The sequence below is a fragment of the Drechmeria coniospora genome, chromosome 02 (genome assembly GCF_001625195.1).
Source record: "Drechmeria coniospora strain ARSEF 6962 chromosome 02, whole genome shotgun sequence".
Taxonomy (NCBI): domain Eukaryota; kingdom Fungi; phylum Ascomycota; class Sordariomycetes; order Hypocreales; family Ophiocordycipitaceae; genus Drechmeria; species Drechmeria coniospora.
In genome coordinates this window covers 2,626,225-2,643,805 of record NC_054390.1, presented here as the reverse complement: position 1 = coordinate 2,643,805, position 17,581 = coordinate 2,626,225, and the positions used below count along the sequence as shown (strand labels likewise).

The 17,581-nt window shown below is 53.4% G+C and overlaps 4 protein-coding genes across 4 annotated transcripts; 3 read left to right on the top strand and 1 right to left on the bottom strand.

Moving 5' to 3' along the window:
- Nucleotides 1–4: 4 nt before the first annotated feature.
- On the top strand, nucleotides 5–2,506 carry DCS_03862 (DNA repair metallo-beta-lactamase; the record flags this gene model as incomplete). The annotated part of the gene is made up of 1 exon (XM_040801175.1): nucleotides 5–2,506. One exon carries the CDS (start codon nucleotides 5–7, stop codon nucleotides 2,504–2,506), a length of 2,502 nt encoding a protein of 833 aa, XP_040656208.1.
- A 285-nt stretch (nucleotides 2,507–2,791) lies between these two features.
- On the bottom strand, nucleotides 2,792–6,625 carry DCS_03861 (WD domain-containing protein; the record flags this gene model as incomplete). Its single annotated transcript, XM_040801174.1, has 6 exons — nucleotides 2,792–2,950; nucleotides 3,011–3,158; nucleotides 3,239–3,404; nucleotides 3,490–3,547; nucleotides 3,692–6,548; nucleotides 6,609–6,625. The coding sequence occupies 6 exons, from the start codon at nucleotides 6,623–6,625 to the stop codon at nucleotides 2,792–2,794; spliced, it is 3,405 nt and encodes a 1,134-aa protein (XP_040656207.1).
- Nucleotides 6,626–6,929: 304 nt separating this feature from the next.
- On the top strand, nucleotides 6,930–9,423 carry DCS_03860 (putative arp2 3 complex 34 kda subunit protein; the record flags this gene model as incomplete). The annotated part of the gene is made up of 7 exons (XM_040801173.1): nucleotides 6,930–6,991; nucleotides 7,048–7,289; nucleotides 7,354–7,776; nucleotides 7,827–7,976; nucleotides 8,032–8,089; nucleotides 8,513–8,936; nucleotides 9,010–9,423. 7 exons carry the CDS (start codon nucleotides 6,930–6,932, stop codon nucleotides 9,421–9,423), a joined length of 1,773 nt encoding a protein of 590 aa, XP_040656206.1.
- Nucleotides 9,424–12,928: 3,505 nt separating this feature from the next.
- DCS_03859 (cellular morphogenesis protein) lies at nucleotides 12,929–16,759 on the top strand (the record flags this gene model as incomplete). The annotated part of the gene is made up of 1 exon (XM_040801172.1): nucleotides 12,929–16,759. The coding sequence occupies one exon, from the start codon at nucleotides 12,929–12,931 to the stop codon at nucleotides 16,757–16,759; it is 3,831 nt and encodes a 1,276-aa protein (XP_040656205.1).
- Between the last annotated feature and the right edge of the window lie 822 nt (nucleotides 16,760–17,581).

Genomic DNA, 17,581 nt, shown 5'->3' with positions numbered 1-17,581 from the left:
CCCGATGGTCACCACAACCAAGACCAACCAACCCAAGGCGCAGAAAAGGCTCGGGACTTTGGCGTCATTCCCCCGGAAGCCAAGCCAGCCGAATGCTAGCATCTTGAATTTCTTCCAGAAGACGCACAAGCCGGAAGATTCTCTCTTTGTTGGAGCCCCGGTTCACCCCACCACCACGCACGACGACATCCCCGTTGGCGATGATGATCTTGGTCGCCTCAACGAGTCTCAGACTTCGGCCAAAAGGAGACGAGTTAGCGAAGACAGGCACACAACCGTGGTTGGGGTACAGAGTATAGAGCTACGACGGGCTTCTTGCCCAGAGCATGCTGAACAATCCAAGCGACAGAAATCAAGACACTATGGCAATACCCCCTTCGTCGTGGACTCTGATAGCGAAGCCGAGGACAGCGGCGAAGCTGTCACCATACCCGATGTACCCCGAGTGAGATTCAAAGCCGAGGCCGTACTGCAATCCACTACTCAGTCATCTTGCGCAGCCGACTTTGCCGGACCGACGACGGAAAGGACACAAGCCAAATCGCCTCCGTTCCAATTTCCAGACTCTGCGCATACACAAGCCGACGATATCCAGGATCCCTCAGGTATGGACGATCTCGACATGGAAGCTTTTGAAGGCGAAGAGTTGCGGGAGATGAAATTTATGCGCGAACAGGCCCGAATTGAAGCTGAGGACGGGGGAACACTGCTTTTTGAAGACTTTGGTGACGATCTCCCGGGTGACGCAACCGCCGACTTGCGCTGTCCAATCTGCGACGGCAGCCTAGCAGGTATATCTCCGGATGATGCGACCCGCCATGTCAACTTGTGTCTTGACGGCAATCCCACTCCGTTATCTCATCGGGAACTTAAGTCTCCAAGCCAAGCTCCCCCAGTCGAATCCACCGAAATGAGCAAGAGATTCATTCGAGCAACGATTCCGAGGCCAGCGCAATTCAGTCCGTTCGATAAAGTTGAGCGTGGTACGGAGGTCAAATCCGCTTTCTCAAAGCTCATGTCTGGCAATGCCGAGGATTCGGCCTGGGCGACCGCAGCTGCGGCTGAGCATGCTTCTCGGGGCCGTCCAGCCTACGAACGAACCTGCCCGTTTTACAAGAACATTCCGAACTTTAACATCTGTGTGGACGCCTTTCGCTACGGCGCCGTGGAAGGTTGCAAGGCTTACTTTCTGAGCCATTTCCATAGCGATCACTACATCGGTCTGACTGCTAGCTGGAGACACGGCCCAATATTCTGCAGCAAGGTTACAGGGAGCTTGGTCAAGAATCAGTTACGCACCAAGCCAGAGTGGATTGTCGAGCTGGACTTTGAGAAGCCGTACCCCGTTCCCGGAACGGGCGCCACTGTGACGATGATACCGGCAAACCATTGTCCTGGAAGCTCCATGTTTCTCTTCGAAAAGCCTCTGAGTAACGCGCCAACCTCACGACTGCAGCGCGTGCTCCATTGCGGCGATTTTCGTGCCTGTCCTGCACATGTCGACCACCCTTTGCTCAAGCCAGACGTTGTGGATTCTATTACGCGAAAGACACAGCAGCAGATAATCAACACATGCTACCTCGACACGACCTACCTAAATCCTAGGTACTCGTTCCCACCACAGGAAGACGTCATCAAAGCATGCGCCGATCTGTGTGCATCGACATCACCAGACCCCAATTGCAAGGACGACATTCTTGACGCGATAAAACGAGATGGCAGCACGCAGGCCGTGAGCGAATACTTCCTGAGCGGTAAAGCAGACGAAGCCAGCAAAACCGAGACAAGCAGAGAAAAGCCTGGCCAACGCCTACTTATCATCTGCGGAACGTATTCCATCGGGAAGGAGCGAATTTGCATTGCAATAGCCAAGGCGTTGCGTTCTAAGATCTATGCAACTCCTGCGAAAATGAAAATATGCAAACAGCTGGATGACCCTGAACTCGCTGCCCTTCTCACCTCCGACCCGATTGAAGCTCAAGTGCACATGCAGTCACTTATGGAGATACGCGCTGACACGCTCCACGATTACCTGACCGGCTACAAGCCGCACTTCAGTCGCATCATCGGTTTCCGTCCCAGTGGCTGGAACTTTCGACCAACGAATGGCAGGGCGGTAGGGGCAAATGTCCCCCCAAGTGCCATTCCCACGACCCAGATTCTTCACGACAAAGGTTGGAGAACGAGGTTTGAATACAGGGACTTTGTTGCACAGCGAGGGAGTACCAAGGAGGCCATGTGCTTCGGCGTTCCGTACTCTGAGCACAGCAGTTTCCGGGAGCTCGCCATGTTCCTTATGTGCCTAAGGATCGAGAGGGTCATACCTACGGTTAATGTGGGATCTGAACAGTCTCGGAAGAGAATGCGAGGTTGGATCGACCGATGGTTAGCCGAACGGCGGCGAGGCGGCGTTGTGACCCCGCTTCTTGGGGGCGAGGGCAAGGATGATGACAGTGTACATCTATGGGATGGAAAATCGGGCAAGGGAGGCAGTGCTTGGTGGTAGAAAGTTGTCACCAAGCATCCTCAACCCCCTCCTGTAAGCCAAATAAATGGTCAAACTATGCTGCGACCGCCGACAACATTGCACCCTCGTATCTATTCCTTCCACGGCCGTCAGCGCCCTGAAACACGTGACGCCGGTGTTGCTACCACACATATGAATGCTGTCGTAATGAAGCCATGCAAGAGCAGACAAGGCATATCGCAATATTTCAACAATTACATCCTTGCGCCAAGTGCTGGATTACCTCGGCTTGGCCTGCTGCGCTGTTGCTTCTGCGAAGAATAGTCAGCATTCGATTCCATTCGTAATAGGGGGGACAGGAAACTTGCCTCTTCGCGTCGCATCTTCCAGCAGCTGTGTATCTACAGAAGCAGCCGGCAGGTGCACGTACCGCACTACGGACCCGCGAATGAAGACGTTCTTAACGGAGCTCTGCTCAGAAGACTGGCGTTAGCAGACAACACCCAACAATGAGGGGGGGAATAATGGGAACAGAAATCGCACCAGATGGGGATACTTGAGCTCGTCGACGACGGAAATGTCATCCAGCTTGATGTTGAGGTACTGATCTACGCTCTTGAGCGTTCCCTTAATCTGGATGTCGTTTTTCAGTTCGACGGTGACCTCATGGTCGATGAGGGTTTTGAAGAAGCTAGTTCCGTTAGAAATAACCTTCCTCACCCAAAGTCCACCGCCAAAAGCGCGCCTCCTACAGGTGGGCGAGCGACTCACCTGAAGAAGAGCATGGCGAGCCGTGACGTTGGGTCTGGTGCGATCGAGGTAGGCTGGTGCCAGCCTGCGACCAGCGAAAAGGTGGCAAAGGGGGCAACGGCTGACGCGCTGGGCGATGCAAAGGGTGTTAAATTGGGTTCGGATAATGAAAACCTCGATGGCGAGGCTGTAGATGTGGTCGGAGCTTGAGAGTTGCCATCCGCAGAACCTGGCGCTTGCTCTATCTGATCCAGCAGTCGTCGATAACGTACCGATTGTTGTCGCCGTCACGTGACCAACTTCTGGTGCTGGTGGGAGGGTGACCAACTTCTGGTCAAGAGGGAGGCGTAATTACGTTCATACTTCCGCCAACGCCCTTCCCAATACTGAGAGCAAATGGCCACCTATTGTGTCTAAATTCTCGGTGTATATATCTTAAACCTCTAGGTCAAATATATTTCATGCTACGTGTACAAATGTCCGCTTCTTGACGCTCCTATCCGTCATGTCCTCGACCCACGTCTCATCCACGTACTCCTTGACGCTGCTGTCTCGAATCTGCATGCCCACCACCTTGAGCGCCGCAATGTTGACGCCCATTTCATCCTTTTGCCTTTTGAGGGCCGCTCTCAGGTTTGCCCTAATGCCGTCCATCATGCTTCTCATCGTCCGACTGGCCACGATTTGCTTGTGGTGCGTCTTGATCATGAAAAAGAGGATGCGGCAAGTTAGAGGCATGTTCATCGACCGTATGGCAAAGATGTTCAAAAAGGTGAAGAGCACTGGGACGGTGGCGAAGGGAAGCACCAGCAGCGCATCGTGCAGCGCCGACGCTTTAATCTTCTGCAGCACCGACATGACGTGCTCCTCGGCGCTAATGTTCCCCAGCGCCAGGAACACGGGGTTCCGTTGGGGTGGCTGGGCGTTGGCATTGGTCAGCTTGGCCTCTTCGTATTCCTTCATCAGATTCAGATCGGCCATTCCCATCTCGAGCGCCTCCTGTATCCTTTCTCCGGCCATGAGCGTCTCCGTTGTCTGCTTGCTTGCAGCGGCAACATCGCCGTTCTCATCTTCGGCGTCCGCCTCGCGCTCAAGTGACGTCGTCAGGGTGCTCTCATACAACTCCTCAATTTCCTTCTCCCTCTCCTCCTCGAGGAATATCTGCTCGTCCGTTTCGTTCCAGATGCGGATACTTTTGTCGTGGCCAGCGCTGACCAAGAAGTTTCCAGTTCGGCTAATGGCGATCGACCACACCTCTCCATGATGTCCATCTAGTCGTTGGATCTGCTCAAACTTGTCTCCATCCCAGTACCGGATCGTCTTGTCTTTGCTGCTGCTGAAGAAGTGATGCCCATTGCCGTCCGAGTTGTGCGGAACAAAGACCACCTGCAAAATGCTGTCCTGATGGCCAAAGAGCGCCTTGTGGCAGTCTCCGAAATCAAGGCCCCATACCCTAATGTTCTTGTCCGCCGAGCTCGTCACGATCAGCTTGCTGTCGCAGGATATGTCCATGCTCAGCACAGGGAGTTTGTGCCCGTAAAGATTCAGATACAACTTGAGGGAGTCGACAAAGAAGACTTTGACAGTATTGTCCAGCAGTGAAACGGCCAGCAGTCTCGAGTCTGGCGAAAATTTGAGACTGAGGACGTCATCAGACACTTTGAGAGTCCTGGATTGGACAAGTTTTAGCTTTGGCGTGGTTCGTGTTGTACCAAGGACCTCTTCTTGAACAATCTTAAAATCCCAAAATTTGGCCGTCTTGTCGGCGCTGCCAGACACGACGGAACGGCCACCGGGATGAACGTTCAGAGCCCAAATGGCGCCCTCATGTGCCTGCACGCTGTCCAGGAGAGAGGCGGATGCAACGTCGAAGAGTTGCAGCTCGCCGCTCTTCGTTCCTACCACCACCACCTTGTCACCTGGCAGGAATGCACAGCAAAGAGAGTAGCCGCACTCAAATGTTCGAATGCATGTCTGCGTTTTGATGTTCCAAATCTTCATGGAGCCGTTCGCTGCCGATGCCAGCATCTTGTCGTCGGAGCTGAGTGCCAGGGATCGAATATCGGCACGGTGACCCGGCTGCTCCACTGCTAGTGTTCGTGTATAGTCGGCAACCTCATCCTTTGATTTCCGCTCGTGCTTTGCTTTCGGCGGGATGGTGTAGTACTCCAGCTGATTGCTGGTCGTGCCTACCAATAGTTGGAGGTCCTTTTGGGTTCCAACTCGGGCCCAATCAACGGAACGAACCTTTCCGCCTGTCCTCACGATGAGGTACTGAACAAAAACGTCACTGACATCAGCCTTGGACGCATCCTCCGCATTTTCATCGGCATTTGGCATAACCTCGTCCGTCTGTTTGCCGTCCTTGTTCTTTTCCCTCCGCCTTCGCCTCTTTCGGGCCATGCTTTTTTTGATTTCTGCTTCTGATCGTATGCGCCAAATATCAACTCCCTTCTCAGCTCCGTGGACGGCAAAGTAGTCTCGTTGAGGGTGAAAAATGATCTCGGTGGCTCGATCCTTGCTCTGTCGATGAAGAGTGCCGCGGTCTGACAAGTACTGCCCCATGGGAGCTCCTCCCACTCGTCGGGCACTGCGTGCTAGACGATCTGCATCAAGTGACCATACCTTCATTTCTCCATCGTTGCCAGTAGTGACGCAACCGCTGAGGTCCGGAGAAATTCCAAGGGCCCAGCATTCGCCGTTGGTTTGGGAAATATGTGTTTCGACGCAGTGCCTTGAGGACAGGTCCCAAAGTTTCAGCAGGGAATCCTTGCCCGTGGTGAGAAGAAAGCCATCCGAGGCATCCCGTCCATCGAGAACCATTGCCGTTGAACCACTCTCGTCCTCTATCTGCGACTGAGGCTCAATGAAATGGAGTCCCGTCACCTGATCCTTGTGGCCTCGCAACTTGTACTGCCCGACTTCCGCGACAAGATCCCACACAATGACATCGGTGTCTTTCGAGCCACTCGCTAGCCGGACCCCGGAGTTGTCAAAGGCAAGTTTTGTGATTGCGGATTTATGCCCGTTAAAGTTGACTATGACGGTAGATATTTTGCTGTCCCAGAGCCGGATGCTGCCATCCTCGTAGCCGACGGCGAAAATGTCCTTGTCGGCCTTGCTTTGCGAGATGGCAGTGACGGAAACAGTGCAGCGCTCGTCTCTCCATCGGCCCAGGAGCTCGCCCTTCTTGATGTCCCAGCACAGTACATCTTCATTCGCGGCTACCACGGCCTGTCCAGCGCCGGTTCCGGTTCGGTCCTTGGAGGTCCAGACGACGTTGGAGGTGCTTGTCGCAACAACACCAAACGACTTGGCGTGCTCGTACTTGCTGCCGATGAAATCATGAGTTTCTCTGTGGCTACTAATATGATCATACGGCGAAACTTACAGGTACGATTTCACCATTTTTGCCGAGTCAAAGCATCAATTGGCCGCAACGTCCGAATCAGAGAGTGGCAGCGCATAACTTGGGGTGGGATATTTTTTTGCTTATCGATCGATCGATAGATAGGGTGGGATGGTTATCGCAATGGTGGCGGGCGGCTCATCACGTGACCCATCTCACCATCAAGGCGGATCGTGACGTCCTGTAAGTCTGCCTCGGTGCCTCCCCAGCTCCCAGCTCCCAGCCCCACCATCATTGCTCAACGCAGGGACGAGGATACAAACGAGCGGTTCATTGTGCAACAGCAGACGACGGACGCCAACGATGCTTCTCCTTGACTACCAAAATGTGCTCATCCAATCGGTTCTTACCGAGAGGTTTTCTGGGTATTTCTGAGCTTCGAACGCGAATGCTCCGTTTCGCGTTGCTGATGATGCTGCAGCGCCCCTCCCACGGCGATCGACCAGACCGTCTCTGACTTTGATGGCGTCATCTTCCACATTTCAACCCCGGAGACCAAGACGCAGATACTACTGTCTATGCAAATAAAGTGCTTCAAGGACTTGGTTCAGTACGGTGCCGAGCAAGTTCTGCGAAGGGAGTATGGCGACTACGTTGCTCCCGTGGAACCAGGCTACGACTTCTCCGTTTTGATCAATCTGGAGCAGCTGCCTGCCGATCAGGGTATGCAATTCAAGCACATGGCCAACAACTTGGTCTCATATTTTTCATGCTGACTTGCGACAAGAGGAACGTGAAGCCTTGGCAATGAAGTTTGCTCTGCTGAAACGCAATGCCATGGCCGCTCCTTTCGAGCAAGCGTACGAGGCTCATTACAAACTGAAGGAGGAGGCGTCCAAGTTCACCTCGGAAGAGGCCCCCCAAGGCGTGCGAGAAGGGGGCCAAGTAATGGCCATTCACTATCGAGAGGAGGAGGCCATTTATGTCAAGGCCAGCCATGACCGCGTCACCGTCATTTTCAGCACCGTTTTTCGCGAGGAAACCGATAGGGTCTTCGGAAGGGTGTTTATCCAAGAGTTTGTCGATGCGCGAAGGAGAGCGATACAGAACGCGCCGCAAGTCCTGTTCCGAAACGATCCGCCACTTGAGCTGCAAGGCGTCCCAGGGGTGCAGCACACGGGTACTGGCGAAATCGGCTACGTTACTTTTGGTAGGCCACCTTCAACTGCTTAACCAAGGCACTACTGATGGACGTCGCAGTTCTGTTCCCAAGACATTTGACCCCACAGCGAATGCCGGTTGTCATCTCTCACATCCAGACTTTCCGAGACTATTTCCATTACCATATAAAGGCGTCCAAGGCATACATTCACTCCCGTATGCGAAAGCGAACGGCAGACTTCCTGCAAGGTATGACATGATGTGCCATTTCTGCTGCTGTTAAATACTGACTGGCTTGAAATAGTGCTGCGTCGTGCTCGTCCCGAGAATGAAGAGCGGGAGAGGAAGACTGCAACTGGCAGGTCATTCAAGGTGCAATGAGGAGTGTGCGTTTGGGGGCATGACATGAAGTCGATGAGCTGGAGAAGGCGAAGAACCTGCACCTGATGCCGTCAGGGCATGCAAGTCGAGGTCAGGAGAACTTGGGCGAAAGAAAATACAGCGAAAACTGGTGTTTTGACATTCGACCGCGCAATTCATATGTTGACTGGTGCCATGTACGGCGTGGAATTCATCAGCGTAACTGTTGAAACCGGCCTACAGTGGACGGAGACACTGCTGCAACTGTCCGTATTGGCCTGAGTCAGCTACTGCAGTGCCCCACGAAAGTGGGCCACCAGCACGCGCTCAGCGCTCGCACGTCATGCACAAGCTCCTCCTCCATGCGTTCTGTACATTTAGAACCTCCAGCCTTGACTCCATGTTATCACCCTCAACCCTTCAAGACGCCGGGGCAACATATGGCTACACGGCCCTCGGGTCACGAATATGATGGTGTGGCCATTTGGATCTTCCCGCTCCATCGGCGATCCAAATGATGCCGAGCCCAAGAGGCGGCCGGTTTCTTGGTCCGAGTCAGTAACGCGTCCCGATGACCACTTTCAGGCAGCCAAAGAATGGGCGCCGATGGTCCTCTTCTCCCTCGTCGGACTCGGCGCTATTCAGCTCTACGCGAACTACCTACGTCGGATTCCCGGTGCGGCCCATGTTCGACAAAACTTCTTTCGCAGCAGAAGCCTATTTGGCCGCGTGACGAGCGTCGGGGACGGTGACAACTTCCACTTATTTCACACGCCAGGTGGGCGAGCAGTAGGATGGGGTTGGCTGCGAAGGGTGCCCGAGGGCAGGAAGCAGCTCAAAGACCGCACAGTACGCGCCGAAGCCCAAACTCCAGGATGGCGCACCCTACCCGCAGGGCGCTCGCTGACTGCTCGTGCTGTAGATATCCGTCCGCCTTGCCGGCGTCGACGCTCCCGAAGGCGCGCACTTTGGACGACCGGCCCAACCATTCTCGGGTGAAGCGCTGAAATGGCTGTCCAACTACATCCTTGGACGAAACGTTCGGGCATACATATACAAGCGAGACCAGTACAGCCGCATAGTTGCGACCGTCTATGTTTGGAGATACCTCATCCGCCGAGACGTTGGCTTGGAGATGATCAAACGCGGATTGGCGACAACGTACGAGGCAAAAACTGGTGCTGAATTTGGCGGGCTCAAGGACGTTTATCACAAGGCCGAGGCCAAGGCAAAGCGGAAACGGAGAGGGATGTGGTCAGGCAAGGCGAGCGTGTTTGAGAGCCCGAGGGAGTACAAAAGGAAGTGGGCTGGTGAGCAAAATATGATGGACAGATGACGAACGGCATATTCGGCCGTCACCTCTGCGTGCTGATGTACAAATATACCCACCCGATGACTCGCCGTCACATCACATAAGTACTGTACTTGTACATGCAGGTGCAGAGAGATACTGTACACGCACATTTATTATTACTGTACTTACTTACGGCGTAGTTACTCCATACGCAGAGAAGCAATCTTGGGCCAGATTAATTGCGCAATGTTATTAATTATCCAAGTGCACTCCGTACAGTACCATGTAGTACACGTACCCGTACACGTGCACGTACACGTACATTCTGTGCCTCTATTACACCTTCGCGTATAGTGTTCCACACTTCATTCAATTTCCATCCCTAATGCAAATTCCCAGGACTTGCCTTTGACCTGCTCCCAGTCTGAGCTTGTCGAATCCTTCACCCATGAGACCTGGAGCTTGGATCATCTGAAACATTTGATCCACATCAGCAGGGGTTTGACGAGTTGCCATCACGACTGTGACGACTTGCGGTGGTGGCACGGACTGACTAAGGACCATAGTAGTATGCGCGGGGGGCCATGGTGGCGGAGCAAGAGCAGGGAGGGAGAGGGAAGAGGCAGGTACTCACCAAGGGGTAAAAAAGTAAATATCGCACACGAGTTCTTATATCCGCAAGGGTTTTGTCCTCTTGTACGGAGTACGGAGTACCTACAGTAATGATACTTGTAATACTGCAAGGAAGTACGGAGTACGGTACGTGCACACCTACGTAGAGGCAGAGTCACCAACCCAACCCCCCAGGGAGTCTTACAACTCGCTTAATTGTTGCCGACAGGACAGGTGTTGCGACGCACCAAGACCAAACGCTCGAATGTTGTCCATGCACTTGTGCAAGGAGTGCCGCCACCTCTAACAGTACGGAGTACACAGTACATGTACGTAAGTATGTACGAGAACACTCCCAGGTGGTGCCTGTGCCTGCTTATCTGTCTGTACCTGATGCTCTTACGTAGTTGTACTTACCGGTCCTACCCTTACGTGTAGCCCTGGATGCTAATTACTCGTACTGTCGACGGTCGTACATGGTTGACCAACCAGGCTTGAAACCCGGTTGTCGTAAGATCCCCATTTAATAGTAGGTACAAGACGTCAACCCGTGCGGCAAGGCATGCGAGGCTACACACTGCAGTAAGTATTCCAGGTTTATATTCATCTGAGCAACTTCCCACCACTACGGGTACCTTGGTACCGCTCTGTGCATCCAGAGGTAATGTGCTGAGCTTGGAATGTAGCGATTATGTCCCATGGCAACCGAGCAATCGAACTGAATACCAAGTATACAAAGTACGGAGTACGTGCAAATACATGGAGTAGTACTTGCAAGTACGACTACTTATAGGTGTACTTACTTAAATGCATACTTACTTGTACTTGTAAGTACTCTGCGTACGCACACTATATATAGCGCAAGTGGGCTCAATCTAAGTAAGTACCTAGTGCTCCGTATTCCGTACTGTACGGAGTATTGTAGCGTACAGTACGGAGTACATTTACAAGTAATACTGAAGTACCTGCTTCAGGCACTTTAAGTATTGACGCACTTAAGTACAGTACTTGTACTGGACTGCAAGTACTGTACATGTAGGTAAAAGTATAATGTATTATTGCACCATAGATCGTACAGTACTTACGGAGCACGGAGTACTCCGTCCAGAGTACAAGTATTGCGGAGTAGTACTCCGTACTCGTACCTGAGTTTGTGCCCGTCCCGCAAATCCCCACTTACTCCAAAAGGTCAAGTGCTATTACTTTTCTTTCGAGCTCATACAGGTACACTTACGTACCTGTGTAGACTATCCGCTGGTCAGTGAGTGGCTGGCAGACTACTTAGCATGTCAACTCGGTACCAAATGCTCGTACGGACTGGTTGCTACTTGGTACGAATACTATAGTAATACTTGTCGGTAGGAGGATGCACGATATGGTCCCAAGTGCTCTTGAATTTCTTGGACATGTGCATGTACAGTACTGTACTTGCTCCGTACAGTAAGTACATGTACACGCACACTTACTCGTACGCGTCTGTCTGGTGCATGCAAGTACACATGAAAAACCTTCTCGGTGGATTTAAACACACAGACAGATACGTCGGATACATCATGAATAATCCATTCATCGATTGCTGCAGCAAACAGATGTGAAGTGCAACAGAATTCTCTCCCAAGAAATCAAAACGCTTCTCTCGTATACTTGTACATTCCCCTGCTGGTGTTCTTGACTATGCGTACATGGTAATCGACACACAACCTCTGCTTCCGCACTGCCAGCACTCGTCGAGATGGCGTGCATGATTGACCCATATCGGAGGAGACGATGCAAGGACATCGTAGCCTCATTCAGCAGTACGTACCCGAGACATTACTGGCAATTGATTGGATGCTGGCTTTTCCCGAGCGCGCCACGAAAACCACTTAAAGTCCAAGGTGTACTTACATGTACACATGTGCATGTACTCTTACCTACGGATTATGGAGTACGAGTACCCCGTGAATGTGTACATGTAAGTATTGTACATGTATTCGGTGATGCTGAGGCTCCACTGTGAAGGACACGGTTCTCGTACTCGAAGGTACCTACGGAGTAGTGGCACGATGAACAGCGGACATGCACTAATTTGGTATTGCGCAGCAAGACCTCCGAGGGCCAATTTTCGAGACATGCTGCCCTAATTGGGGCGGACAACGAGTGCTGTATTATAGTCCAGGTACGTTTGGACCCCGACAGGCAGGGGCAAAGGAAGTACAATACCACCACCACGCAATTACTTAATCTTGATAGTCAACCCCCATGCCAAACAGCCAGTTTGACGATTCACAGCGTCCATCGTCCATTTTTCGCCCAGCAAGACTTGTCCCATGGACCGAGGATGCTTTACATAGAGAAATCATAAATGTACACGCATGTATGTGCGGACGAGTACGAGTAACTTTTGTTTGTTGTTTGGTGCCATGCGTTCGCCTATCCCTGAACAGATGACCACTAAGCCGGAAATGGCTTAGGGCGTATTTCGCTTGGAAGTCACAACAACGTCAGCAATTTCCCGCATTCTTGCAGCCACCCAAGCATGGCTACCCTCCTTTCTTCCCTACACTGCAAAGTCGGGCTCATCAACCTCGAGTCTCATCGCCGGCGAGGGGAGACCACGGCGACGAGCGACGAGCGCCTGCAGCCGCAGCAGACCCGGTCTAGCAACCTATCTATCCTACTCATACGCTCTTTTTGCCTTTCGATTTCCCTTGGTTGCGTTGTCCTCATTCCCGCTGTACAGCAAACCTCGCACAGAACCGAATTTGAACACGTGCAGTCAACCAGTTGCCCTCCGATTTACGAAGCACCCGACCAACAAACCAGGCCTTTGTGATGGAAAATTGAAATGCGGCTACACTCCGAATCGCTGTCGACGACTCATCTATAATCTGCGTCTCTCCCACCCTCGGTTTGTCGGACGTGTGCATCGGGACCTCGGTGCGACCGAGTCGCTATGAGGATACCATTTCAAGATTACCGTCCAGCACGGTGGCGTGAGCCTCCTCGCTCACCTCTGCTACTTATCGCAGCCCTCGCAGCCCTCGCACCGGCGTTTTCACAGGCCGCCCAGTTCAAGAAGTTGCCTTCCTCAAAACTGGAATTTTCGAACCTGGGGAGGATAGCCATCGTCGGAGACTTTGATGGCATTTCGCTCTATGAATACGAAAGCCAGATACCCAAGACATCCAGCAAAGATGATGGCGAATCTCTCCTCGCACGGCTACCCAATGGGGTGTTGGCCTCGATATTATCGGTTGATGCGTCGATCCGAACGATGTGTACCTTCACCCGTAAGAACGGCGACTTCGGCGGTGTCGTCATCGGTGGCAACTTCACGAGCCTCGGCGGCACAAAATCAAACGCGATTGCCCTTTTCAACCCCAACACCACCGAAGTCACCCCCCTCACAGGCCTCGAGGGCGAGGTAAATACTGTCTACTGCGACAAGGACCGAGATACCATCTTCGTCGGAGGGAATTTCACAGCGGCCAAGTCGACAAATGCCGTCGCTTGGGTTCCTAACGACGGGTGGCGTGATCTTCCCTTTGCTGGATTTAATGGACCAGTACAAGCCATCACCAAAGCACCGAATGGCAATATCGTTTTTGGAGGAAGCTTCAACGGTCTTAGCAACGCCACCGCCATCACCACCAACTTCAACACGACAAGAAAATCTAACCAAACGGACAACCAGGTTATCAACTTGTCCTCAGCCGGCGTCACTGGCACGAACAGTGCATCGGCGAACGGCTTCACCGATCCGAAGAATATCGTCTGCTCCGGTGGCGCGGACGGGCCTGGCCAAGCATGGTTCCTGCAGGACCAAACGCCAGGCACTTGGGATGCCAAGTTCGGCTATTCTTTTCAACCAACCAAGCTCAGGCTCTGGAACACTCACCAAGATGGTCGCGGGACCAAGACCTTCCGTTTCATTGCCCTGCCTCTCAACGGCATCATGAACTTCACATACGTCGATCCTTCCACCAGTCAAAATAAGAGCTGCACCAGCGAATGTCCGTTGAGCCACGATGCCAACGTCAAGTTTCAGGATTTTCACTTTGTCAATCGAGTGTCAATGAATAGCCTTCAAATTTCCATCTCGGACTGGTATGGTAAGGGTGCTGGCTTGGCCGGCGTCGAGCTTTTTCAGGACGACATCGTCTCCTTCGCCGTCGCCAACTTCAACGAGCCGAGCTGTGGCGGCGTCGTATTCCCGTCCAGTGCCTCATCCACTGGTCCGTGGACCCAATCACCTTCTCTGCAGAGTAATTCGGACTACCTGACAGCCAACCTTTCTGGCGATATCACCTCCAAGTCGGCCTCTGTTGTCTTTTACCCCAGCATCCGAGAGTCAGGCTACTATTCCGTCGACATGTTGACGCCCGGCTGCATGGCTGACAACTCCTGCACCAGGAGAGGCCGTGTAGACGTGACGGGAACGATGGCGACGGGAACGGCCAAGGCCGACTTTTCAAAGACTCTGTTTCAGACAAACAACTTTGACAAGTACGACCAAATTTATTATGGCTACATTGAAAAAACGTCGGAGACTTTCAAGCCGAGCGTTACCATCACTCCGACTGCCGGCCAGAACGTTGGCGAGCTGACCATTGTTGCCCAGAAGTTGGGCTTCACCCTCGTTAGTACAACTGGTGGAGAAAACGGGATTGACGGGCTCGACGGGCTCGACGGACTCGACGGGCTCGACGGACTCGACGGGCTCGAAGGGCTCGACAGGATAGACAAACTCGACGGGCTCTTCGACTTCAACCCTGACAACAGCGTCCTGTCCATTACGGACCTGGCAAAGTCGGAAATCATCAAGATCAATTCCGCCTTTCAGAACAACTCGAGTGTCGTGTCTCTCGCGACGTCCGGTGACGTGACGTACGTTGGTGGGAACTTTACGGCTGCCGAGGATTGGAACATTGTTGGAATTGACGGCTCGAAAGGGGAGATTCAATCCCTCGATGGGGGCCTGAATGGAAAAGTTCGCGGCATGCACCTGGAAGGCACCGATCTTTATGTCGTGGGCGACTTTACTGGCACGAAGACCAACACCGTGACCGGTCTGAACCATGTTGCCCTGTATGATTCCAAAGCCAAGTCTTGGAGCACGCTGGGGGCAGGGGTTGATGGACCGGTTGAGTTCGTTGTGCCACTACGTGTCAACATAACTTCGAACACCACCGAGACGGCCATCACGTTGACCGGCGCTTTCTCCAAGTGCAACAGATTCAGCGACAACAGAGATTTACCTGTGGATGGCTTCGCCGTGTGGGTTCCATCCAGGGGCAACTGGCTCCAGAACCTCGACGGTCCAGTTCCCATCTATAACGGGTTCCTCACGGCTGGCGTTGTCCACCTGCCTAACAGTGAGGCACTCCACGCGGGCTCGATATCGTCATCTGAGCTTGGTGTCAACGGGGCAGCCACCTTGACGAAGCAGGGCCTGGGGACATTTCCGCTGAACATACAAGCGCAAAGTCCAGCACCCAAAGTTAGCCGCAGAGATGGCTTGTCGGGTGACGATCTACGAGGCGTCATCACCGGTACGTTTTATGACAAGGACAACGCCAACATCACCATCCTTGCCGGCCACTTCACTGCTCTGTCCGCCAACGGCTCCATGGTTAACAACTTGGTCCTCATGGATGGCAATGACGGCGATTCCATCAGCGGGCTTGGCCCTGACATCGCTGCGGAATCGGTCTTTCAATCAGTGGCGATCTATGGAAGCACCCTGTATGCCGGCGGCAAAGTTCGCGGCACCATCGGCGGCAGCGAGATCAACGGGCTGGTGGCCTTTGATATAAAAACCAAAGCGTTCAGCAACCAGCCAGCGCCAGTGTCAGGAGGTAATGGTACGGTGTCTGCCATCAGCGTCCGACAAGGTACCGCCGAAGTCTACGTCGCCGGTTCCTTCACCGTAGCCGGGGCTCTCGATTGCCCGGCCGTGTGCCTGTACAATGCCGCCTCGGACCAGTGGACGCAACCGGGCAATGGCATTTCAGGCGATGTTTACAGCCTCATGTGGTCCAGCGACTCGATACTGGTCGCGGGCGGCGACATGCGGACAAATGGAACCGACACACGCTACCTGCTGTCGTTCAACGCGAAGACGCAGACGTGGTCGACCTTTACGGGGGCAGAAGAGATCCCCGGGCCGGTGACGGTGATGACTCCTGCGTCGAGCGATGCGAAGCAGATCTGGGTTGGTGGAAAGTCGACCAAGGACGGATCGATTTTCCTCATGAAGTTCGATGGCAGCAAGTGGATATCGGCCAATCAATCGCTGTCGGCATCCACCATCCTACGCAGCCTCCAGGTGTTTTCTCTATTCGAGAACCACAAAGAGACGGACATCCTGGACAGCTCGCAGACTTTGATGCTGACTGGATCGATCGACATTCCCAACACCGGCGTCGTGGCGGCGGCCCTGTTCAACGGGACGTATTTCCAGCCATACGCGCTGACGACGAGCACGGGCGGCGGCAGCGGGAGCATCGCCAAGATGTTCACGCAAAGGGACGACTTCTTCACCTCAGAAGGGGGCCACATGGCCGTCGGCTTCGTCGTCCTCATTGGATTGGCGATAGCTCTCGGCCTGATGCTGCTACTCGTGCTGGCCGGCCTCATCCTCGACCGGATCCGTAAGAAGCGCGACGGATACAGCCCAGCACCGACGGCCATGCACGACCGCGAAAATGGCATGCAGAAGATACCGCCCCGAGAGCTGTTGGAATCGCTCAGCCAGAACCACCCGACAGCCCCCCGCATTTGAGGTTTCCGTTCATGCTTCTGAATTTACGTCGTCGTTTTAGCCTGCATATTGCGTTTGCATTTGGCGTTGGATAGGCGTGCGAGGCATCACAGCAGTCGGGATTTGCTCTTTTCCACCAGCCTTGTGCGCCTCGGAGTCTCCGAGCCCCTCGGTGTGGAGGACAACTCGACGACCCAACACCGACGGAGCCGTCGACTCGGGCGTGGCGCTTTTCGACATGCGCAGCTCGTAACGTGCACAGTCGAGTCCCCTATCATGCCGGGCGCCATTTCACGAGATTACGACCCCGACTAATGTTTAACCCTTTCTTTATTTCTTTCATTTTCCGTCATCATTCCTCGCCGTTCCGCATGGAACGTGGCAAAATGTACCATATTTTCAGACAGATCCCCCGTCGCAAATACTGTCGAACCAACTATAAAGGATCTTCATTTTCGGTCTTGGGGGGAGGAATAGCCTCCTGGTGGAATCTCAAGGCCGGCACTCGCAAGCAAGGCATGATGGGGACAGTGTAGAGCACAGGAAGATAATTTGAAACTTTGAGGTTTTCACCTGAATTGCAGCGTCCCGTATACCAAGTTGCACATGTACGAAGTGACGCGTTCCGATTCGGTGCCTCTCCACTGGTGGAACAGTTGGCTGGTGATGACCGAATGGGGACATCAGAGGACACGCGATGGGTGAGACGGGCGTTCTCGCAGGTTACGTTCACTATGGTCAGGCCAGTGGCCTACCCTGCCAGGCAGCTGTAATGCGTCTCGCCATTTGAACACTTTCCGCCATGACACTGCTCGATTACATCTTGATCCGGGTGAAGCGATC